Genomic DNA, 27,070 nt, shown 5'->3' with positions numbered 1-27,070 from the left:
AGAAAAGGAGAGAAGTAGAAAGACTGGGTTTGGTGGTGGAATGACAGCTGTTTAGTGCTGGAATGGGAACAGGGAAGGGCTGGACGGGTGAGGACAGCGACTAACGAAGGTTGAGGCCAGGAGGGTTGCGAGAACATAGGATGTATTGCAGGGTAAGTTCCCACCTGTGCAATTCTGAAAAGATGGTGTTGACAAGAAGGATCCATATGGCACAGGCTGTGAAGCAGTTATTGAAATGAAGGACATCGTGCTTGGCAGCGTGTTCAGCAATAGGGTGTCCCCTTGTTTCTTGGCCACAGTTGCTATTCACCATATAGTGGATATGCTGAGTCGCAGATAGGCTCAACAAAAAGACTTTTACAATTAAAGCTTTCAGCCATTGGCCTTCATCAACAATAGGCATGCGCACCCCCCCCCCCCCCCCCCCCACACACACACACGACTACAGTCTCAAGCAACTGAAACCACACTGCGGCCAGCAGTGGTGGGCACTCCGAACATCATCAGAATGACCAAATTATGGCCATTCATGCAGACAGACAGCTTAGCTTGTAGAACACATGACTGGTTTCACAGCTAGCCCTGCCTTCGTTGGGATAGGTGATGTTAGTGACTGGACTGGAGTAGGTGATGGTGGGAGGATGTATGGGACAAGTATTGCATCTAGGTCTACTACAGGAGTATGAGCCATGGGGTAATGGATTGGGAGCAGGGGTTGTGTAAGGATGGATGAGTATATTGTGTAGGTTCCATGGACAGCAGAATACCACTGTGGGAGGGATGGGAAGGATAGTGGGCAAGACATTTCTCATTTCAGGGCATGACAAGAGGTAATCGAAACCCTGGCGGATAATGTAATTCAGTTGATCCAGTCCTGGGTGGTACTGAGTTTTGTAGGTGGAAGTATCTGACAGCTGGTGGAGTACTTCTGCCAGGTAATCCTTGCAGTTCAAAACAACAGTGGTGGTGCCTTTGTCCGCAGGTAGGGTTATAAGGTCGGGATCAGTTTGTAGGTGGTGGACTGTGGTTCCTCGCCTGTCCCCCATTTAACCTGCAGAACTTCACTCTCCGCCACCCCCAACATACTATCCCTCCCCCTCCCCACCCGAGCCTCCTCCTTACCACCAGCCAGTCGTCACTCCCATCGTGCGCTGGTGTTGCTGCTCACAGAGGGGTTTGTTGCCCAAGACTGCAGTCATGTGTGTGAGTTGCGTTTGTGTTTGCGTGAATGTGAGTGTGACTGTGAGAGAGAGAGAGAGAGAGAGAGAGAGAGAGAGAGAGAGAGAGAGAGAGAGAGAGAGAGAGAGAGAATGGCCGAAAACTCTAATTCTAAAAATCTTTGTGTTGTGCCTATCTGTGACTCAGCATCTCTGCTGTAAGGTGAATAGCAAATTTCCTTCTCATAATATTGTTACATTCCATCCTGGATTTTCTATTGTTTAATATCAGTTTGCATGTTAGGAAGTTTCTTCTGAAGGCACTTGCCTGCAGCATAGCCTTGTATGGAGTGTGGATGATAAGCAGTTCAAACAAGAAGACCATACCATATTTGGTGGTCTTGAAGAATGCTGAAGATTAGATCAACAAACTGAGTAACAAATGAGTGGGTACGGAACCAAATTCAGAAAAAAAGACATTTGCTAAAGAAGGGATTGATTGATAGAACACATTGTAAAGCCCCAAGGAATTGTCAGTTTGGTAAAGGAAGGAAGAAGTGTGTGTGTGGAGTGGGGTGGGGGTGGGGGCATGGAGGGGCATACAAATTGTAGAGGGAGGGAAAGTGGGACAGGGGGAGAGAGGAGGGAGAGGAGGAGGGAGACGAGGAGGGAGAGGGAGGGAGGGAGGGAGGTAGAGAAACTTGAATATAGTAAGCAGGTTTAAATGGATGTTGGTTGTGGTAGTTATGCAGAGATGATGAGGTTTGCCCAGGATAGCACTGCAGCAAACCAGTCTTTGGATTGAGAAGCAAATCAACAACACAGTATCCAAAAGATAAGACATTTAAATCTTAAATTATGTCGGTGTGAAATTTATTAAACCTGTGAGGCAAGAAAGAGGCTGCACGAGACGATGAGATGAAAATTAAGACTGACAGAGAGAGAGAGAGAGATAGATACAACAAACCTTAATTGCCTTAAATAAACAATGAAGAGAAAAAAGCATCCTTATTTCTAATAATATATGTGTGATAATTACATGTCTACAGCTTTTTCATATTTGTTGAATTCTTCTGGTACCCTCTTTTTCAGCTCCTGTAGTATTTTAACTCTCCAAGGTTTTGAGAGTTCAAGATCAGCTGTTGATAAGTTTTCCACAAACCTAGAAAAGTAGCAACCACATTACATCAGAAAGCTTTTAAACAGTAACATGACATTCATTTAGTAATAGATAATAAATACAACTTTTAAATATTCTGTCTAGTATGAAAATACAGGGTGTCCATCAATTATCTTTACAACTTAGGACTTAACGAATGGTTTCAACATCTGATATGATAACTCATAAAAGTTTTATTTATCTTCCAGGTGATGCACTTATGACACAAAATTGGACTTGAAACCTGATAAAATGTGGACCTATAGGAGAAGGCTCAGAGTGTGGCTTGGTTCATACAGACAGTCACTGATACCCCAGTGCAATGGAACTTTAAAACATGGTATGGGAGGTAAACACTGTCCTGACCAACTATTCAGGGTTGGCATACACCATTTCTGGAAACTGGTAGCATTCTCCATAACAAGGGGTGGGTCACCCATCTGTTTTAGATGCCAACGTGGACACGGTATAGCAGGTGTATCGAAGGAGTCTGAAAAAATTGGTGCATACAGTGGCCAGAGAGTTGGAAATAGGACCATCAATAGTGTACAACATCTTACATAAGAGACTATGGCTATATCCCTACAGGGTACAGCTGCTTCAGGCACTAAAGCCTATGGACTAAGATCAGTGTGAGCAGTTTGCACTGGATATGCTAGGCAAGACGTGAGCAGACAATAAGTTTTTGGAAAGATCTGTTTCTCCGATGAGGCAACGTTTCATGTATCTGGTAAACTGAATCATCATAATTTCATATATGGTTCTCACAGCATCCTCATGTTACACATGAAATGGAAACACTCCCAAGGTCAATGTTTGGTGTGGACTGGTGCACAACTGTAACAGTGGTCCATTATTTTTCATTGAATCTGCCATCAACAGTAACGTTTATTTGACATGTATGAGAGTTTGCTTAGTCACAGTTGTAACACCTGCTACCTGATGTCTTATTCCCCTAGTCCCCAAGTTTCTGGGTAGGTAGATTGACAAGATGGTCAATGGCCACCATGATCCCCTGATCTCACACCACCAGACTTTTTCCTGTGGGGCTTTGTGAAGGATCTGGTGTACTGAACCAAGACTATGCCTTCACAGACAGGCACTACCCCCAGACCTAGTCCGCAAATAGATCTCCCATGCCATTTCCCCTCACAACCCTCAATTCTCCCGCCACCCCCAAAACCCAGTCACAAAGGAGTGTCCCCCTCATCACCCAGTACCACCCCAGACTGGAAGAACTGAACCACATCCTTCGCCAGGGCTTTAATTACCTATTATCTTGCCATGAAATGAGGGAATCCTACCAAAGATATTTCCCACCTCACCTAAAGTGGTATTCTGTTGCCCACCCGACCTCCATAACATCCTAATCCATCCCTATGCCATTCGCCATCCCAACCCCTTGCCATAAGGATCATATCCCTGTGGAAGACCCACGTGCAAAAACCTGCCCAATCCACCAACCCATCACTTCCAAATCCAGTCCTACCACAGGTTTATCCTACCCCATCACGGGCCAGGCCACTTGTGAAAGCAGCCATGTCATTTACCAGCTCTGCGGCAATCATTGCACAGCTTTTTATACCAGTATGACTACCAACCAGTTGCTCACCAGGATGATCAGCCACTGCCGAACTATGGCCAAGACCACGCTGTGGCACAACACGCAGCTGAACACAGCACACTTGATTTCAATGGCTGCTTCACTATCTGAGCCATCTGGATCCTTCCATCCATCGCCAGCTTTTCTGAACTGCACACATGGAAGTTATACTTACAACATTTTCTCCACTCCCGTAATTATCCCAGCCTCAATCTACAGTAACATACTGTCCGCACACCACCACCCACCAGTTTCCATCCCCTCTGTCCTATCATCTTCTCCCCATTCTCACCTCCCATTCTGTTTATTTTCAGCCCTCTGCCAATGCATCTGCCTGTCTATCCCCACTCTTCTCCTTTTTTTGTTTCTTTTTTCCTCACCTCCCTGCTCCACAATCTCTTGATGCAGTGCTTGTTGGCAGTCACTCCAACAGACAGCATTCGTCTCTCTCCCCACCCGTATGCTACCATCCCTCCCCCTTCCCGTCCACCTCCACATAGTGTGAGTGTTATGAATAACCCTTTAGTAGTGGTAAAAAAGGCTACATGAGGTGTGCGGTTAGGGGGGATGCACACACTTTGAATAAGCATATAGAGTGGGAACAAGACAGACCAATTAACATCAATGAATTACTGTCCAAATTTGAGAAAGCACAGTATTTTAGCACGATGGACCTGACTGATGGGTATCAGCAAATTCGGTTACATCCTGATTCAAAGAAATATACAGCGTTTCTATTTGATGGGAAATCATATCATTTTAATGGGTTACCATTTGGACTAAATATCTCGGTACCCGTGTTTATATGCGTGCTGGACGAGGTGTTAGGGAGGGAACTGTTAAGAGAATTAATAATATATGTGGATGATATCCTTATAATCTCCGCTACATGGGAAGAACATTGTAAAACCTCAAGGAAAACCCTGAAAAAATTTAAAGAAAACGGTGTTACAGAAAAATTATCCAAATTGCATTTTGCGAGGCAAGAGCTTAAGTTTTTAGGGCATATTGTGGGAGTACAGGGAATTAAGACAATTGAAGGGATTTATCGGAATGGCTGGATATACGAAGTCTGGAGCTGACCGACCCACGACATCTGTGTTTATTACAGAAGGGAATACCATGGAGTTGGGACCAAGAGGCTAATGCTGCGTTTGAAAATGTGAAAAAAGCACTGCTAGAATCACCTATACTACACCATCTGGTTTTAGGTGAGCCATTTAAAATTTCAACAGATGCATCCGACTATGGAACAGCGGAACTTTTTCAAGGAGAATGGGGTCTGGAAAGAACAAATCACAGATCTATAGCTTTTGCTAGCTGAAGTGTTAACAAACATGAATTAAACTATACGGCTACAGAGAAAGAACTATTAGCGGTAGTATGGAGTATCCAAAAATTCCAAACGTTAATATAGGGGTCAGAGATCCATGTATATACAGATCATCAAGCTCTATCTTTTTTAATGAGTAGCCGCTTATTACATAGTAGATTAATGCGCTGGATGTTGTTCCTACAGGAATATGACATTAAAATACAGTATGTAAAAGGTTCTGAGAATATTGTACCTGACACTTTGCCTAGATTACCTGTAGATATGAAACACCTAAAACGTATAGAAGGACCCGGCATAATTTTTGCAATTAATTTTACAACAATAGAATAACAGGGTACAAGAAATGGCTCAAAGAATAACTGACAATATCCATCATGATTCCTACTTTACAGAAATATGCGCTATGTGTAATAGAAAATCTTTACCTCCTAATCAAGCAGAGAAATGGAAAATTATAGGGCAAAATTTATTTTGGAGAGACAGTATAACAACTTGACAGTGGCATTTATGCATTCAAAGTTGATGGAGAACAAAAACGTGTGGTATGTCCATAAAGTGTATGGACACTTTGGAATAAAAAAAATGTATAGGCCTCATGAACAAGTTTTATTATTTTAAAAAGTTGGGACATAAGGTATCATCTTTAATTAGAACTTGTGAAACCTGTCAGAAAGTAAAAGAGAGTAACACTAATGTTAGATACAAAACGTATCCAATCATTCCTAAGGCATTACACGATCTTACAGCAGCAGACTTCTTCAGATCAATTCCGAAAGGAAGAGGAGGAGTGGCATACATTTTTGTTCTCATAGAGTGTTGGTCTAAGTATATTAAGTTGTATCCTATTAAGAAATCAAATACACCAACAGTGATACACTGTTTGCAACAATACTTTATCGAGATGGACAAAACAAAATGATTCCTCTATGATAATGGACCACAATTTGTGAGTAACAACTTCAAAGAATCCTTAGCATGGGAAGATATTCGCCAGGTATTAATCTCCAACTATAATCTGTCTTCTAACCCATGTGAAAGGGTTATGAAAGAGGTTGGGAAATTATGCAGTACATACTGCCATGAAAAACATGTCATGGGCAACAAAATTTAATGTCTTTGAGCTTATTTCAAATGAATTACCACATTTATCACTGGAAGTAATAGGTAAACCTTTTGAGGGGGAACCTCTTATTAAATATTCCACTGTTGATTACCAACTTAATCAAACAATAGTTTCTAAGAACTTGGTTGAAAGAGCTCAACAATGAGTGAGTAAACATAACGAGAAGGCTGTTGAACCTAAGTATAATGTTAATGACCCAGTCTTAGTAAAACAGCATCTTCAGAGCTTTTTCAAAAGTATGAGAGACCTTACCGAGTGCAAACGGTGGTACACCCCAAAGCCTTAGCTTTAGTAGATCCTCTATCGGGATCAGAAAAAGGACAACACAATGTAAAAGACATGAAGTTGTTACCCCCAGGGATATTAACATTCTGTGTTAAAGGGTGGAGTGATGACCATCGGATCCCTAGTTGTTTTTGGTGTTTCTTCAAATTTAGTTTTCCTGCACCGTATTCTGTACAATTCTTCAACTAGTCTGTAATATATGCTTGAATTCTTAAACTATCGTATAATTTTTGTACGTAGGAAACCGGATATGACCATAGTATTAGGACCAATTTAAAAGAATCAAAGATGGACAGTTATCTCTAGACACGAAATGAAATGAATAAAATATTATTTGAGTGAAAAGTATAAAATCATGGTACTATTTAAACAAAGTGATATCTAGATGTGATAAACTGAACGGAGTACTTTATGTGTGTATGAAATATAGTGTAAAGTGAATGACTAAATAGCTATGTTATTGTAGTGTATAATTTTCTATTTTTATAGAATATTTTATACCTTTTGTGAGACGTAATATAAATGGGAGGGTTTGTATCACTTTTGGAAGGGGTGGGTAGTATAAGTACAAGTATGATAACGCTAATCACACACCCCACCTTTCAGACAATCCTCACAGACAAGTGTAACTGATTCTTCACATTTGCCATTCCATAGGTGTTGCTAAGATTTTTCTTCGGGGGCTTCAAAGGTTAAGGTGAGAATGTCCGTTCTGTAGGAGACATTTAACATCATACCTCCTCTGGCTTCTCACTCAAGTACCGGCGAAGTAGGGATCCTGGGGAAGGGGGGTGGGAAGGGTTTCCCTGTCTCTGGGGATACCTTCTTTCTCTTCTTCGATCTTAGTAACCAGTTCTACTTTTTCCTTTCTTACTTCTCATTTGAGTACTGATCTATCTTTCTCTCTTTCCATACACATATACTTCCATCGCTGAAGTCCTTCTAATTTCCCGTGGTTTCCAATAACCTTCAACTTATTTCATATAAGTAGGCTGAAGAATAAGAATACAGAAACACACATCTACATACACACAAAGATACACTTAAACACAAACAGGAGAATTACATATTAGAAACCTGAAGCGATGGCAGAACTGCCAAGGGATGAAGGGGGATAAAGATATATGTACATCTGAGTCGATTCACATATTACATTGTTTATATGTGGCAGATCTGCACCATTATTATTTGTTTCTCTCAAATATATTTACATGTACCATGCTAGCCCTTTGAGAAAAGGCATAGTATCTACTGGGAGTTGGTAAATACAGGAAGACATAGCATCCACTATGTATGAGCATGATATCCATTTATATGGTAAAAGTGAGAAGTGGGGTATTAGAAAGTGGAACAGAAGCGTAAAGTAGATTTTAAGTTTACCAGAGAATATTTAAGAATATTATTCATAAAAATGTATGCTAGGGCAATGAACCAGGAGGCCTACTCAAGAAGGATACGGAGGGCGCACTTGACATTTATTGGATGAGAAAAAGGGCGGATAGGCAGACCTATGAAAGGCTGACCTATACTGTGTGGAGAGGGGCACCAAGAAGGGGATTGACTTGTACCATAGGAGGATAGGAATAAGAAAGGGGCATACCTACCAAAATGGAAGGAGAAAGGGTACTCCTAGGCTCAACCCATGTAAGATATAGGTACTGTTCCTAAAGGGTAAAAGGGCAATCACATGTTTAAAGGGATGAGTCTGGTAAGTATGAATTCTATGCAGCACTAGCATTTTTACGTTTTAGATTTACAAATGTCAGAAGAAGGGAACACTTTATTCTATCCAGAGTTCCTCCAGATTACAATAAGTAATGAATAAGTACATACTTAGGAGAAATAGTACAGGAAGTAAGAACAAAGCAGTAGAGTGTTCATGACTTACGATTTGAAGAGGAATAGAAAACAAAGATTTTCTTTTTGGAGACTGAAAAGAGCTAACTCACAACATGGATCGAAAGGTTCACATTTTGTAATTGTGGTAAAATATGCACAGTTATTAGTAAAAAAAGAGAGGTACTGTTAAAAGATAAAGAATTATTACCTTGTGTAATATTATTGTACATAATGAATATGTATAAAATATCGCGGGTTCGAGCTAAGGGGAGGGATACGCAGTGCCTCAAACATTTTGGAGTAAATTCTAGAAACACTCAGCCTTCCACCACCTCGAACACCCAATATTTTAGGTACGAGTGCGGGAGAGTGAGAATGTTTCTACTGATCCACCTGTTTCCTATGTGCAGATCGGAAGTTTGTTATTAGAAGACTGTAAGAGGGGCAAGTCACTGACGACGACAAGTGTTTGCCGCCGCGCCACAGAAGGCGTGAGGAGAAAACATTGATTAATTATGTCACATTCTTTGATGTTTTAGTGTCTGTGGTGATTGTAAAAAAGACTATTGAACAGTTGAATATACAGTGCTATGCAAATTCATGTATTGGACTCGCTTGGGACCAGAGACTTTTAAATTTTTCTTGTCTTGGCTATGAACGAAACAAGACACATGTACGCTATTTGAATATGTGTAAATGAGTCTAATGTGTAAGGAATAAGTTAGTTTGCAGAAGTTATTATCTGTGAAAGTTGAAAATATAATGTGATGCAACCGAAAATTATTATACGAGTACCAAAATTATTTCAAGGATAGAGAAGTATTTTAATAAATTCCTTTACCAGCTATAATCTTTGGAGAAGAAGCTTGTGGGAGTTTGACATAGCTGATTACCCAGAGAAGAGGATCGGCTACACACAATGTGCAAGTTAACTGAACTAAGAGACGTGTGTGTCTTACAACCCAATACCACACAGTCTCTTGTTGTCCGAAAAATGTTAAGAGTCCTTCTCACAGACTGAAAATCTAGCAAAAGATCCAGTAAGTATGGAATAAAATAAGAAAAGGAGAGTGCTGAGAGAGAAGGAAAGTGGTTTAAAGTTCTACAACGAAAGCAATAGACACACCATTTAAAACTAAGGGTGCCAACTTCTTTCTTTCCTCCAATTCACAGCTATTGTTTTGGTTCTTTTTACAGTCCTCTTTAGAGAGCATTTACTTTAGTCACACCACAAGATGTCCAGCGTCTGACCGCATGGTAAGAGCAAAGTGGCTACTGAGCTTATGAAACACAAGTAGAGGATTTTAAAATTCGGTAAAACAGTTTTGATCACAACAGATACTTATTTTAGTTGGCAGCTGATTTCAGTCCATAATTCAGATCACATTCAACTCATATGTACTGCAATACAATAGTAAAACATATTGAGAGGGATTTACATACAAAGAAATAGCAACATGGCTAAGAAAACATCGTGCATGAAAACTCGTTTGGAGTACTCGCAATTGTAGACAGCGAGGGTAAAACGAGCCGTTACGAGTCGCTTGGGAAGAAAAGCATTCAAGATAGGAGGCCTAAAACCACTAGTGAACAGTCTAAACACATCAAAAAATCTCGAAACAGCGATAAAGTGTCGTATGAACTTCATGAGACAATACTGGTACAAAATGACCTTGAAGTACGTCACAAAATACCGATACAAACAGACACTCAAACGAAATACATTGTAACAGATAACTCGCACAATAAAATACTCATGCTTTCAGATAGTCATGGCCGTGGACTCGCAAATAAAATTAAAGAGAAAACTAATAAAAGTTTGTGTAGCATAGTAAAACCTGGAGCCCCACTAGCGGAAATAATAAAAATGACTGAATCTAGAGAGGTTAAAAATCTACACGATAAAGACTGTGTAATACTCATCGGAGGTTCAAACGATATATATAAAAATGAAACTGCAAATGCTACACGTTATCTTAAACAGTGTCTGACGAACCTCACGCATACAAATGTGATAATCGTGAATACACCACATCGGCACGATCTGGATAACCAATCATGTGTAAACACAGAAATACAAAAAGCCAACTATCAGTTTGCCAAAATCTGTAGACGTTTTAAAAATGTTAAATGTGTTAATATAAATAATATAGGTCGTAGATTCCATACACAACATGGACTACACTTAAACAGTATTGGGAAAGAATATCTGGCGAACATGATAATGAAGGAATTAAAACTACTTCAAAACACCTTCAACACAAAAACAACTGTTATACCACTATCAGTAATAGAACATTCCACAGTACAAGAAAAATCAACAAAGGCAGTCATCTCGTCAGCAGCAGAACTGACATCAGTAGAACCTTCACCACCACCACCAACAATAAGAACAGGAGACACAGCAACAGTGGGACAGACAACAGCAAAGCCAACAACAGCAGTAGCACCAGAAACGACAGTACCAATGGAGAAGCCACCAGCTAAACCACACCCCATCAGAAGGAGCCAGAGGACAAGAAAGTACATCACTCCAAAGGAGAATTTTTTATGGTTCAGCACCAAGAGGAGAAAAAAACTGGGACAAACTGGCGCAAAGCATCAGTCACTGTCAACAAAATGCAAACAAAAGATACAGGCAAGGTAAGCTGTGCTCGTTTCTCAGTCTTTCATCAAAATATACAATCTATCTGAAACAAAGTGCAACAATTAGAAGTGGAACTACAAACTTTAAACAGTTCAGTCACTTGCATTACTGAACATTGGTGTAGAGGAACTGAAATAACATTAATAAATTTAAACTCATATATACTAGCATGTCATTATAGTAGAACCACCATTAGAGGTGGTGGATCATGTATATATGTTAAGCAAGAAATTGCCTATAAAATTAGAAATGATATTAATTCTGTAAGTGAGGAAAAACACATAGAAATATCAGCCATAGAGATAAGCAAGACAGATCAGGCACAAAGGTTAACTATAATATGTATTTACCGTTCACCCAGTGGTGATATAGATACTTTCACTGCAAAACTAATCCAGATTCTAGACATGGCTTCGAATCCTAAAGGGAAGGTTCTCATTTGTGGAGACTTAAATATAAACACACAAAACCCAGATAGATTCTGTAAGTCATTCTTGAACATATTGCGCTGTTATAAGTTATCACCATTAGTTAGCAGAGCCACGAGGATAGCCAAAAACTCATCATCAACAATTGATCACATCATCACAGACATAGATAAAGAAAGTTGTGAAATTATTGTAGATAACCTTGGCCTTTCTGATCACTCCTGTCAAATCCTAAAATTAAACATAAATATAGACAATACAACTAAAACATACACATACAGAAGGGTTTTCTCCAAACCAAACAGATCAGAATTTGCCAAGCAAATAAACAGTATAACTTGGGAAGAAGTGTATGCTGAAACTAGTGTAAATAAGAAATTTTCTAAATTCATGTCACTATTTAAACTCAGATTTGATGAAGCATTCCCAAAGGTGCAAACTGCAGTACACTCACACAAAAGAAATACCTGGGTGACCAAAGGAATAAGGAAATCCTCTGCAACACTCAAACAACTGAACAGGTTAAAAAACTACCATAGTGATCCTGGTTTCCTAAACTACTACCACACATACAAAAGAATATACAGAAGAGTATTACGAGATGCAAAAAAAGCCCACAATGACAGTATTATAGAAAAGGCAGAAAATAAAATTAAAGCAGCCTGGACTGTTACCAAACAGGAAACAAACAGTAATAAATTAAAAACAGTAAACATTCAAATTAAACATAATGGTGCTATTATACATAACCCGAATACACTAGTAAATACTGTAAATGAGTACTTCAGCAGTGTTGCTACCAAGCTACAGCAAAAGTTTGGCAAAAAACAGCCTGAACAAAAATTGAACTATATGGATAACTCAATGTTACTGTTACCGACTTCTACAGAAGAAGTAAGGATGGTTGTGAAGAATCTAAAGAATAAAACATCAGCAGGTTTAGATGAAGTGCCAGTGTGCTTACTGAAGGACTGCATTGACAGCATACAACATCCTTTGGCACACATCATAAATGAATCTTTCACTGCAGGCTGCTTCCCAGAATACTTAAAATGTGCAAAAGTCCTGCCTCTATTTAAGAAAGGCGATCCAGAAAATATAGAAAACTATAGGCCCATCTCATTACTCTCATCCTTTTCCAAGGTAATAGAAAATATAATGAAAAAGAGACTAATGGATTTCCTAAACAAGTACAACCTACTGTGTAAAGAACAGTTTGGTTTCAGGCCAGGAAGAAGCACAGGTACAGCAGTAGCTCACTTCACAAATTTAGTCTTAGAAGCACTTGACGAAGGTGAACATGTAACAGGCATTTGACACGGTAGACCACAAAATACTACTAAACAAAATGGAGGCACTAGGAATAAGGGGAACAGTAAATAATTGGTTTCAATCGTACTTGGAAAATAGGGTACAGTGTGTAGAGATCTCACAAACGAAGTTCAGCAGATTGACAAAACACATTTCCAAACCAGAACATATTAACATAGGAGTCCCTCAGGGAAGTGTGTTAGGGCCAATACTCTTCCTAATATATATCAATGATTTTCCCCAGAGTGTCAAATACGGGGAAGCAATATTATTTGCAGATGATAGCAGTATCCTTATCAGTGACGAGTCACCAGGCAAATTGAGAGACAAAGCTGAAGAAACTCTCGATCATGTATGCAAGTGGGTAGTAAGCAACAAATTAACCCTCAATATTAAAAAAACAAACAGTATTAATTTCCACATAAATAAAAAACATAATAACATAGGCCTAAGAGTTAAAGATGCACTGATAGATTGTGTCACAAACACAAAATTCCTAGGAATGCATGTTGACTCACAGCTTAACTGGACTGACCATATTGCAGCACTAGAAAAGAAAATTGCTACTGCTTGCTATGCACTCCGGATAATTATGTCAGTATGTAATAGTTCATGTGCTAAGACGACATACTTTGCATATGTGCATTCAATAATTAGTTATGGCATAACCTTCTGGGGTACAAATGTGCAGAACATACAAGCAATTTTCAAGCTCCAAAAGAGGGCAGTACGAATAATAATAAAAAGCAGCAAGAGAGCTCACTGTACTGATTTATTCAAAACCATGGGAATCTTGACAGTACCATGTGAATACATCTTTCAGACTGTGATATATATAAAGAAACACATTGACCAGTACACACAAAACAGATCTATACACCAACACTGGACTAGATCCTGCCACCATTTGCATCTCATACGAAAAAACAAAACAAAAACCCAAAATAGTTTATTATTTAATGGATTAAAAATGTATAATAGACTTCCAGAGGAGATCAAAGCTGAAACTGGAATACATGCCTTTAGGAAAGCTGCAAAAAATTATTTAGCAGATAAATGTTACTATACTGTCAAAGAATACTGTAAATGACATGTGTTCACCTCAATTCATGCAAGAGTACCTTTGTAAATTTATATTTATCTTTAATTAAGATTGGTATGTATTTGTTTTGTGTAATCCATGCAAGAATACATTTGTAAATTTATATTTATTTGTAACTAAGATTGGTCTGTATTTGTTTTGTGTACAAACGATTAAGTTGCACCATAGAAATATGTGCTACCAGAAGTACTATTATGTATATACTCATTCCATGTATACAGTTGACGACATCCATACAACACAAGTTGTCTACGGATGAATAAATAAATAAATAAATAAAAAATAAAAAAAATAAAAAACTACTTTAATAACAAAGTATGATTTTATACCCATGATGGTGGCTGGTAGTAGTGGAAAGAGCACTATCTGTAAGAGCATACACATAAATGGCTGAATGAGGCAGCATTACTCAAGAATATATACTGCAAGCTCTGCCCATCATATGCACTGTTAAATCATTGACAGTCAATCATGTACTTCTTACGTGAATTTACAAGAAAACTAGGTACTGAAATTTATGCAATAATTACATACATAAAGGTTTACAACACATCCTATCATTATTAGCTTAAAGTAAACAAACAAAATTACAGACATCATTTGATCATTTTTGTATGTAGAGTGCTCTCTTTGGGCATTTGTATGAACTATTTGAAAGTAGTCATAGCAGAAACAGCTTTACTTGGTTACCACAGCAATGGCTTGCTAGTATTGATAGTTACGCTCCAGTAAGGCCCACCACAGACACGATGGCAGAGGATGGAATGCTGAGGAGGTAGCCACTGTCCCATGTCTTCTGTGATTTACTCTAACAACTGGAGGATGAGTTGTGGTAGTTAGTGTCTTTGTTACTATTGTATATCAAAGATTAAACACAATGAACAACTTCCAAGGCATCAGAGAGCTACTGCCTCCTCAGCATTCCATCCTATGCCACAGTGTCTATTGTGGGTCTTGCTGGAGTGTAACTGTCAATAGTGTCAAGCCATTGTTATGGTAACCAAATACAACCATCTTTGCTATGACTACTTTCAACTTCTTCTTTCGGTGCTATCATGTTCAGATGTTGGCAATCATGATGGCTTGTCCTCTGTTGTTGGTAGCAATATGGGACAGTTCTACTGAAGATGTACTGAACCAGCATCCAAGGTTGTCAGACCAAGATAGTCATCTTTTTCCAGGACCCTTTTGCTGTTATTTTCCCTTAAGCTTTAGCAAATCAGATCTATTTCTAATCCACATAATATGACCTAGATATTGCAACTTTCACATTTCATTATCTTGATTAATATAGGTGTAATGTTCATTCTTCTCAAAATTTCTATGTTTGTCTCTCTCTGGGTCCAATGTATTCTCAGGATCTGTCTATAAAGCTACAATTCAGGGGCCTCCAGCACCTTCGCCATGTTTTTATTTAAGGTCCATGTCTATGCCCCATACATGAGCAGAATATATGTAGCGGTGCAAAAGTCTGATTTTTGTTCTTAAAGTTAGGTTATGGCTTTTGAAGACAGCACTCATTTCCTGAAACACTCCTTTCTTTCCCACTGTGAATCTTTATTTCTTGCGAGTTATCCCAATTTTCATTTATTATGTTTCCAAAGTATGTATATTGTTTTATCCTTTCTACAGTTCTTTGGTTTATGACTAAGTTTCCTCCTGTAATACTTTCCTTACTTGTGACGATGCGCTTTGTCTTTGTGGTATTTATTTCAAGCCCATATTGACTGCTAACTCTTACAATTCCATCCATTAATAATCATAACACCTTGAAAGTGGCAGAAAATACAATACGATCATCAGCATATCGAATGTTGTTTGATCTTATTCCATTTATCACAATTCCTTCTTTTACTTCTTTCAGAGATTCTCTGAATATGAATTCTGAGTATATATTAAATAGTTTGGGAGATGTGATACATCCCTGTCTCACATCCCTGAGAATTTTTACTGCTTCAGCTTGTTCTCCATCAATATCCAATACCACTGTTTTGATTCCAGTACAGGTTCTTGATGATTCACCGATCTTTTTCCTCCATTCTACTTCATTTCTCAAAATCTCCATCAATTTGTCATGTTTTACTCTATCAAAAGCCTTCTGGTTAACCTATTAGACATGAAAATAATTTTTTTATTTACTTCTCAACATCTCTGAAACAATACTTGTACACTGAACAAGACTTCTCTCATACTCACAGCATTAACAAACCCAAACTGATTAGGGGCTCTCTCTTCCTCACATAGTCTATATATTCTTCTGTGTATCACCCCCAAAAACAATTTCAAGATACGGTTCATTAAGCTTACCATATGATAATCTCCACATTGTTTTGCGTTTGAATTTTTGGGCAGAGTAATGAACTCTGATTTCAGCCACTCCAATGGAATGTTTGCAGATACATAAATTTGACTGAAGATTTTTGTTAACCATTTTATATGATTTTCATCCACCAGTTTTAAGAATTACTTTATTTAGTCCCACAGCCTTTCCATACTTCATTAGATCGATGGCTGTTTGAACCTCTATTTATAGTATATCTGTACCACTTACTTCATTTGATTTCATCTGTACTTGAACTAAAAGCACAACTATTGCCATAAAATAAATTTTCTATATATTTTTTCCATGTCTTTTTCATATTTTCTAATTACACCACTAAGTCCCTGCTTCACCCAACTAGCAACAAATGCCCATAGAGAGCAGTCTCCACACAAAGATGATCAAATCATGTCTGTTCTTTCATTTCTTTACTTTAAATTAATCATTATAGGATTTGTTGTGAACCTTTATGTGTGTGATTGATGTCTGTATTTCTATATCTATTTTTCTTGTAAATTCGACTATACCATTCAGTGTAGCATATCTCACGTAAGGCGTACATGATTGGTTGCCAATGATTTAATGTTGTATGTGATGGGCAGAGCTTACAGTATATATTGTTGAGTAAACATTGCATTATTCAACAGTTGACATATGTGCTCTTATGAATACTGCTTTATCCCACTGCTACCATCTGCCATCATGGGTATCAAATTGTACTTTGTTATTATTGTAGCTTTTTTTTACTTTTTTTGCCATATTACCATCTCTCTGTACAGAAATAGATCTGAATATGTACCACTATTATATTGCAATGCTTACGGCCTGATGAACTGATTTAGTGAATTTTAATGTTTTATACCGATTGCTGTTTACACTCCATTGATAGAACGCTTTTTAAAATTTTAAACAAATCAAGTCCTTCATGCAAACATCAACTGTCTCATTGTCAGTGTGGCAAACGGGCCAACGTTAGTAGTTCAAGCTGTAGCTTCAGCATCAGCTGACAGGTTTACAAGCTGCTGTGACTTCTCCTGGCACGAGTTAGTACTTACTAATAATCTGGGTGTTATATTTCACTATTATTACTGATATTATTGTCATCACCATCACTACATGACTTCTACTGACACTGCTGCTGTTTCTTACTGGTGTTGGTACATCTACTATTTGTATAAGTAGCATTACAATTGATATAAATATTGCAAAATGAACTTTTTTTAAATTTCTTTTCTTTTTCATACCTATCTTCTCCTCTCCCCTGCAATGCCACCTTCTTACCCCAGTCATCCTGTATATTTAGATCTACTTAGCAAGCCATCTTCCGTCACTCCAGAACACATTATTCTTGCTTTCAGCACAGCATATAAACTGTGTCTTTTGTATAAAATCAGAGGTACATATAAATTCCTTGCAAAAATGAAAAATGGCTTGAATGATGACAAATTCCTCATATTAACAATGAGAATTGTCACAATACTAATTGTCATTTTCTCGAAGGCATTAATGCCCCTCTGGCACTTGAAACCGTCAAGGCAATGTAGGAAACTATATTTGTCAGACAGAGAACTGCTATGTTAACACATAACTATTGCACTCCGAAAACAAAACACAGTAGATACTTCTCTTATCTTCATTTAGTTTTTGAAAAAAGTTATCATCACTTTCCTTGATGACACAAGAACAAGTTGCTATTACTTCATCCTCTTCAGTTCATGCATTGACTGCAAGTGACATAAACTGTCACATGTATTCTGGGAAAGTTAGTCCTCTAAATTTTCTTCGTTGTTGTTTCTCTGTTATGGTTTATACCTTGAATCTGGCTATCTCATCTCACCTAGATACAGGAGACTTTCTAATATACACAGCTTCATGTTACATTTTTCTTGTCAGTTAACGATCTTCTCCTTGGTGTATATTGGCAACCAGTTAACAAATGCACTGTACCATGTACCACAACCTTTCAAAAAGCAACTTTCCTCACAAAAACTTCTATTAGTCATTGTCCAATATCCACATCCATACTACTGTATGCAATTTCTTTCAACTGAAAGTGTTTTTAGGTTGATTAACATATCTTCCCAGCCAAAAATCTCTTAGGGGGAAGCAGGATAGAGGATAACATTTTTTTCCATATGTATCCCCGAACAGAAACTTACACATCTTTCCCCATTATTTCTCTTTAAAGATAAATGACATCATTGGCTTTCAAACATTACTGACACATTGGCTTTCAAACATTACTGACAACAAAATTAAATCCAGCAACACATGTGATTACTTACACTATCTTTACAACTATAAAGAATTGATTAACAAAGAGATTTATACACTGAAGTAAATAATTCTTTATTGAGTGGGATACATCTTATATGCAACATGCTCTGACATTTGTAAAATGTTTTTGTGAAGTTTAAGCTATCAAGGAAAACTAGGTCTATGCTGAGTCATTATACACAGCACGGTTACACAAGGCAGAAAGATGTACGGGCTCCAACAAGAGAAAATGTCCATCTAAGAAAATATATGAACTATCTCAAATGAGATGAACAAAGCATGAATAAAAGAAATGGTTCAGTGTATGTCTTTGACAAAAGCACAGAAAAATAAATGAAGAACTCAAAAAAATTGATGGATCACATAAAACTGATAACACAATTCCATCAGTGGTTATCTACAGATCATTAAAAGGAGAAGCTCTGTTCTATCTTGACTACTCAAGATCGTGAACTGAACAGTCCATTGTTTCAAACACCTTGCTTAATTCAACAAATATGATGTAGGAGGCCATCAGGACATTGTTTCATGGAACACATTTTTCTAACACTACCTTTCTTTTTTTATAGAAATAACCAATACCATGTATACTATCGATTCTTCTATAGATGAGCATTATTTCAGCTGTTTAACTGAATGAACTTCATATGATTTTGTACACGATGTGTTATGTTTCGAGCTAAAATACGTAAAAAGAAATCATTTTGTTAGTACTCCTTACCTACAGTTAAAATCACTCTTCTTTTAGAAATATTTGAAATTAAGAAATATGTGGCAAACTTAAAATTCCTATCATTAATTGCACAATCTGATCATAATTATAAAATTTATTTCTGGAAGACTCATTTACAAAATAATGGTATATTTTAGCGAAGATTCTTCTTTTGTCAAGAAAGTTTGTAAACTCTTTGGAATATTGTGAGTACCACAGAATGCAGGAGTAGTGGGCATGCTTCTGATGGAAATGCATGTGTTTTTTAATTTTGTCTACAATAATGTAACTACTGTTTTTTTTTTTGAGATTGTGAAGTTGCGTGATATAGAGGAATGGGATAAAATAAAAGACAAACATAGCAACAGATAGTACTTCATCAATTATATAGTCATCTGGAAGCCACCAAATCAAAATTTCAGCCGCAAGAATGTACCCCTAGATGCAACAACTGGAGCCAACAACAAAAAGAAAAAATGAAGATACGTAAAAAAGTTTTTCTTTTGTATATCTTAGGCCTCTTGAAGTTTTCAAAACTTGTGCAGACACAGAGAATTTTAATAGTGATGTGTGGGAGGGAAAGATTACAAGACCTCGCAACCACCAATGTGCAGCAATGTGAGGTGTAATCATGAACACAGCTAGATCATCAATTTGTTTGTTTATTTTTCTCTATGCTCTCCACTGATCAACAGAATTTGGTTACAGTAACTAATATTAATACAGAGTACCCTCCACTCTGTACAATAAAACAGGTTGTGGAGTGTTTCTGTAAATGCAGATATGTTCACCCATTAGGGTCTGCATTCAGCTAGTTTCTGCACAGGGATAGTACACTACAATAACATAAAATATATAAGAAAATGGATGTGGGTCATGATTAGTGACATGGTTCATCATTTCAATTTCGGTCTCTATTCTGAAAATCTTAGATAACGAACCCAGTTTCTGTTAATGTCCTTCCTATTTTACTTGCTGTCATTTCCGTCATACTTCTCCCTTTCCACCATTCCTGTTAAATATTTATTTATCTTCACCATCTGTTCCACCATAGTGTACTAACTGATTTCAAGTTGTTAAAGGTATTTCATATCCACCTTTGCAACTATCAAAAATGTAGTACTTGTGAAGATATATTTGAAATATCTTAAATAATTTATTCATCTACTATCCCAAAATTCTCATTTTATTAAGAAGCAATCAGGAACATCTTTCAATTCTCCTTGACAATTAAAGGTCATTGGTTTATAACTGACTGGAATACTTAAACAATGGAAACTCCAGGTTGGAAAGTCCATAATATAAGAAAAAGAAACATCCCCCAAGCTGTGGCTAAGCCATGTCTTCGCAATGTTCTTTCTTCCAGGAGTGCTAGTTCTGCAAGGTCTGCGGGAGAGCTTCTGTGAAGTTTGGAAGGTAGGAGACAAGGTAATGGTGGAATTAAAGCTGTGAGGACAGGTCATGAGTCACGCTTGGGCAGCTCAGATGGTAGAGCACTAGCTCGCGAAGGGCAAAGGTGTCCCAAATTCAAGTCTCAGTCCAGCACACAGTTAATCTGCCAGGAAGTTTCAAAAGATAGATTGCTGCTCACTGTAAAAATGACACGTAGAGTTGGACATAGGCACAACAAAAAGACAATTACACATTAGCTTGAAGCCAAAGCCTTCTTCACAAAAGGAAACAAACCCACATTCATTCACACAAGCAATCACATTTCACACAAGCAAGGCCGCCATCTCTGGCAGCTTGGACTGGAATGTGACTGTCACGTAAAAATCTGGAGAGGGTGGGGAAGAGGAAGGGATAATAGGGTACGGGTGGGGGAGCATGCAGGACCAGACTGCCAACAGAGGCAGCTTCAGGAGGCTGTGGGATGGGGAGGTGGAGAAAGTGGAAGCAAGAAATGAGAAGAGCAGGAAAGGGGAAAGACGACTGGGTGCATCGGTAGAGGGCAGCACACACACAGGGTGAGGGGACAAGAATATGGAGTATGTGATAGAGCAGAGGGAGTGGAAACTGTTGAATGGAGGGTGTGGGAGCAGTAGGTTACTGGAAGTTGAGGCCAGGATAATTTTGGAAGCAGAGAATGTGTTGTAAGAATAACTCTCATCTCCACAGTTCAGAAGAGCTGGTGGTGGTGGAGAGGACCCAGATGGCTCAGGTAGTGAACTGATTTCAATAGCTGCTTCACTACATGAGCCATCTGGATCCTTCCCTCCACCATCAGCTTTTCTGAACTGCAGAAATTGGAGTTACCCTTACAACACATTCTCCACATCCAAAATTATACTGGCCACAACCTATGGTAACTTACCGTTCCCACACACTCCACCTAACACTTTCCACCCCCTCTGCCCTATCAATTCCTACCTATTCTTGTCCCCTCACCCTCTTTATGCGTCACCCTCTGCCAGCGCACTTGCCCGTCTCTCCCCTTCCCTGCTCCTCTCCTTTTTTGCCCTCATCCCCCTCCTCTCCTCCCATCTCCTTGCCCCACAGCCTCCCAACACTGTGCCTGTTGGTAGTTTAGTCCCAGCACACTCCATCACACAGTGCTCTTCTCTTCCCCCACCCATACCCTGCTATCCTTTCCCCTTCGCCACCCTCCTCCCGAATGCTGCTCCCATTCTATGTGACAGCTGCATTCACGTCCAAGGTGCTGGAGATGGCAGTCATGCATGCATGAAGTGCTATTGATTGTGTGAATAAATGCATGTATGCATTTCCTTTTCTACTGTCTGCTCTGGCCGAAAGCTAATGTGTAAGTGTCTTTTCATTGTGCTTGTCTGCAACTGAACACGTCATCTTTACAGTGAGTAGCAATATATCATTTCCTTATATTTTTACCTGGAATATGTGACAGCATGTAAATCTTTTGTCTCTCTCTGTGCATACAGGTCACTCCTCTCACATTTTTTTGTTCTAATAATGTTTCAATTAGTTGTGAGTACAGTGCTATAAGGAAAACAAAAAATATTCTCCTTCTTTAAGCAATTCTAGAATGATAAAACTTATGATGAATGTCTCATGTTTCAATAACCGCACAGGTAACTGGACTCCTAATCAAGTACACTTGACAACAGACACCAAATGAGTTCAGAGATGTGTTGCTAGGATTGTTATTTATTTATTCATATGGCTCACATGCAGTTTAAAATTACAGGTATATGACATTAGTACTACTATATATAACATGAATATAAAGACAGAAAGCTACATATAAAACTAACTAAATGTCAATACCCAGGTTTCTAATCCACATAAGAGCCATATCATCAGCTTTTATGAGGTCGCTACAGCTCCCCTGATAGGAACACAAGGGGCATTCATCTCTAATGTACTTGATTGTCTGTTTCAGAGCCTCACAGTCACAAACCAGAGATTCTGTAGCATCCCATTTGTAAAGAGAGAGTGCACATCGCCCATGCCCAGTGCGAGCTCTGTTCAATTTCACCCACAGTTTCCTGTTGAGTTCTGTGCGAATGGTATCACAATTATACTTTTGGAACCACTCATGCTTTTCAGGACTTTCAATAAGCTGACAGCTCTGGTCCCACAGGCCTCTCACCCCAGTATTACTGGCATCTAGCTCTTCTGCTTGCCGTAAAGGTGTGTTTCTTGAACGGAGTCTATTTCGTCATAAGCTTGATATGTCTTCCTGTATGAGTAATTCCAGGTTCTCCTGTAACTTGCATTATTCCCTAAGCAAAGCCTCACTTCTGCGGATTGCTGGTGGGAAGATGTTGCTCAGCAGAGGAAGCCAATAAGTAGGCGTTGGTCGGACTGCCCCAGTTATTAACTGCATGGTGTGGTTCAACTGGACGATGATCAAGTTGGTGTGACAGCTGTTTAGCCACACCGGAGCACAATACTTGGCTGGTGAGAAGACCAGTGCAATGGATAATGTGCACACGGTTTCTGAAGAAGTTCCCCATGTCATTCCACACAATTTTTGAATAATATTGTTTTATTATCTTGGCAGCAGTAACTTCAAGATGTTTTCTATATGAAAGGGTGCGCTCAAGGGTGACACCAAGGTACTTCGGATACTTGTTATGGCAAAGTGTGTTCCCGTTAACTTTCACTCTGAGTTCTGCATTAGCTTGTTTGTTTGCCAGATGAAATGTACATACTTCAGTTTTACTTTTACTGGGTTTAAGTCACCACTTTCTAAAATAGGTGCTCATAATGGATAGTATCAAAATAAAAAAGCTTTAAAACAGACCTTTTCAGGACCAACTGTTTAAAGGACTTGGCCCTTCAATCTGAGTATGCCATCTAAGCATAGAAGGTATTAGCTGAGCTGAAAGCAAGTACCTATCTAAACTCCTTATAGATAATGACATATTTACAAGCCATAAAATGTGCCATTGCCCCTGGATATTCTGCCAATTACTGCCCAACCATCAATTTATGCTGGAGATTTTAATAGTCACCGTGGACACTTGAACTATGCATGTTACAATGAGTGTGGTACTGCGCTCAACAACTGGGCTGAAAATGAAAATCTGTCCTGGTTTTTGATGCCAAGGATTTGGGAACTTTCAGATCGGCTGCTTGGCGAAGAGATTACAACCTGGATCTCTGCTTTGTGTCCCAGGACTGCATAGGGCACCTAGTGCCTACATCCAGAGAGGTCTTACCTAGTTTCCCACAGAGCCAGCACAGGCCAGTAATCCTCAATATGGGGCACTCTGTCCCAATAGCGAGATCTGTACCATGAACCAGATGGAACTTCAGTAGGGCTGATTGGTGCAGTTTTGCTAACCACAACCATAAATATATCTGTTTTATTCCACCGGAACCTAAAAACTACCCTAGATTCACTGGGGCTGTTCTTACTGCTGCTAAGAAGTTTATTCCTGGTGGGTACAGAAACAAATACATATCAGGCTGGAGTGAACATTGTGAACAACTTAATGAACAGTATAACGAAACTGGTGACAGAGATATTGCAGACGACCTCCTCCCAAGTCTTGATGCTGCTAGAAGAGTATGATAGCGTGAGATGGTAGAAAACGTAAACGTCAGACTCTTGTAGATAGGCATGGAGCCTTCTGCATAAGCTTGGCAGAGCCTCCAATAAACCCAGGCAGAAACCTGGTAACCAAATCGCTAGGATTGTAACAGTTTGGTATAACCCATAAAGAAATGTAACAGTAATTTCTGGAAACTTAAATGGTAATCCTTGGAAGAAATATGACATAGTCCCCACAAAACCTTGTCGTGTAAATTTAGAAAACCTGTATTTGAAGAAGACTGTGTGACCATTATGTTGCTACCATTGTATACCATGTATAGGGAGCATGAGAATAAGATAAGAAAGATTAGGGTGTGTACAGAGGCATACAGACTGTCACTTTTCCCCTCGCTCAATATGTGAATGGAATAGGACAGAAATCTATGATTTTGGCACCACGTACCCTTTACCATGCACTGGACAGTGGCTTGTGGAGCATATACGTAGATGCCGTTGTAGGTAATGTGTAAAATTATGAATATCACACCTCACTAACGAATCATTTGGCGTATATTTTTAATACATTCTCTTATATAATAGTCCCTGGAAATCAAATGACTCTTACAATTGTTGTGAAGGAAATCTTAAACATCAAATGACAAACTTACCAGTTTGGTAAACACTGAGGATCCACTGTGCATGCACCAGCAGCGACCATACACCACACCACATCACATTCTGACCAGTACATTTCACCTGCATCATCATCACCATACACTCCAGAATCAGCAGATAAGTCAGGATCAAAGACACTTCCGTCTGATTCTGGATGTGCTTCCATTCCAACCACAGAACCTACACTTCTAATAGGACTCCAAACTCCAGGATTTGACTTTACATCACCAGCACTTTTTCCCGCAACACGTAATCTACTTGGAGAATTTTCAGTATGTTCTTTGATTGCTGCAATTGTGTTGAAGCTTCCACTGTTGCCATCAGCAGAATTTGAATCATCTTCAGACCTGAAATATACACCAGGCCTATAATTTCACAAGTATTATTATTAAAACATAATTACCAAAAATAATGACAACATAAAGACTCCTTTCTCCAGAATAAGAATGGTATAAAACTGATACTTCTACAATGAACAACTTGTTCACTGTATTACTTTTCTAAATTACTACAATTCATAAGGTTCTCTAGACATGAGTGATGAATACACAGGAAATAGTAGAAATACTGTGAAAAAATTGAATGAAAGTCAGATTACCTAAAACCCTCAAAATAACCCTCTTACTATAATTTAACTTGCTCTAAAACATATGAATTTTTGAACAGGAGTTCCAAACCTTATGAGTGAATGCTGAAGACAAGAGAGAATACTACAGTGTTTTCATTTACTTGGATTAAACACAGAATCAGAAGATAAAAGTGTAAAATGTCTACAACATATAGAACTTAAAAAATGAGGCCTTTTATCTCTATACCACTGGACAAAATTTGGAGCTATCTTTACTACAAAACCTTTAACAGTAAGCAGTATGCAGCTCTGCAATGACATGCTGCAGGCTAACAAATGGAGAAGCCTGAATTATGTATAGGCATTGTATCTTACAGCTTCTTAACTAGATCCAAATAGCATATGCTATTGCAAATAACCCAAAGAATATCACAGCACTGCAATACAGAAAGCAGACAAACAATTAATCACAGCATTACTTTTAACATCTGTCATTGGTGCCTACAGACAGATCAACTATTGTCATAAGAATTATTAAGATATCAATGAACAAATCTTATTTCGGACTGGTATGGTCTCATCACAATTGTGACTATTAACCACAAAGTAATTTTTATGCTTTTAGGATGTAGTACAGCAGTAGATCATCATTCCTCTGGCAGCAGTGCCCAATACCATTAGATGCTACTGAGATAATATGGCAATGGACTTGGCAATTGACTTGAAACTGTTGTTGCAGACAAAGCTTGTACTGTAGTACAAACATTTTTTTGTTTGACTTCAGATAATATGGCACAATTACAGTATCTAGACACAATTTTTAGGCTTTCTTAAATCATCATCACGACCACCACATTATAATTTTTCTGTTCCAGCGAACCTGATACAGTTGCTGCTAATATTCTGCAATTTTCTTGTGCTTTCACAACTGTTGTTCGCATATCTGATGCCAGTTGACACGTCGAATTTTGATGTCCCGAAGGATCTACTTCTCTCAGCTGTCGTAAAATCTCTCTCTTGGTCTCCTGCCTAGGACATTTTGGTGAAAGCGAAGCTGAGGGGTTCTGCAGGGAGCCCTCCTCTTCATATGGACCATACCACTGAAATTGCTTCAATTCAAGTCCTCTGCAGGAATCTTTCTAACAGTTGTTGGATATGAAACTTCCTGGCAGATTAAAACTGTGTGCCCGACCGAGACTCGAACTCGGGACCTTTGCCTTTCGCGGGCAAGTGCTCTACCAACTGAGCTACTGAAGCACGACTCACGCCCGGTACTCACAGCTTTACTTCTGCCAGTACCTCGTCTCCTACCTTCCAAACTTTACAGAAGCTCTCCTGCGAAACATGCAGAACTAGCACTCCTGAAAGAAAGGATATTGCGGAGACATGGCTTAGCCACAGCCTGGGGGATGTTTCCAGAATGAGATTTTCACTCTGCAGCGGAGTGTGCGCTGACATGAAACTTCCTGGCAGATTAAAACTGTGTGCCCGACCGAGACTCGAACTCGGGACCTTTGCCTTTCGCGGGCAAGTGCTCTACCAACTGAGCTACCGAAGCACGACTCACG

General features: G+C 38.8%; 1 protein-coding gene across 1 annotated transcript in view; it reads right to left on the bottom strand.

Annotated features, from left to right (window-relative positions):
• LOC124618072 (tectonin beta-propeller repeat-containing protein) overlaps positions 1–27,070 on the bottom strand; it is a 209,603-nt gene that overhangs the window by 105,150 nt on the left and 77,383 nt on the right. Inside the window, exons 8-9 of the mRNA XM_047145316.1 lie at positions 24,928–25,281; positions 2,197–2,319 (exon numbers count right to left, since the gene is read on the bottom strand). Coding sequence (XP_047001272.1) covers positions 2,197–2,319; positions 24,928–25,281 — 477 coding nt within the window. The remainder of the gene's footprint in view (positions 1–2,196; positions 2,320–24,927; positions 25,282–27,070) is intronic.

This window comes from Schistocerca americana, chromosome 1 (assembly GCF_021461395.2).
Source record: "Schistocerca americana isolate TAMUIC-IGC-003095 chromosome 1, iqSchAmer2.1, whole genome shotgun sequence".
NCBI classification, from domain to species: Eukaryota; Metazoa; Arthropoda; class Insecta; order Orthoptera; family Acrididae; genus Schistocerca; species Schistocerca americana.
This window is presented reverse-complemented; position numbering and strand designations above follow the sequence as displayed.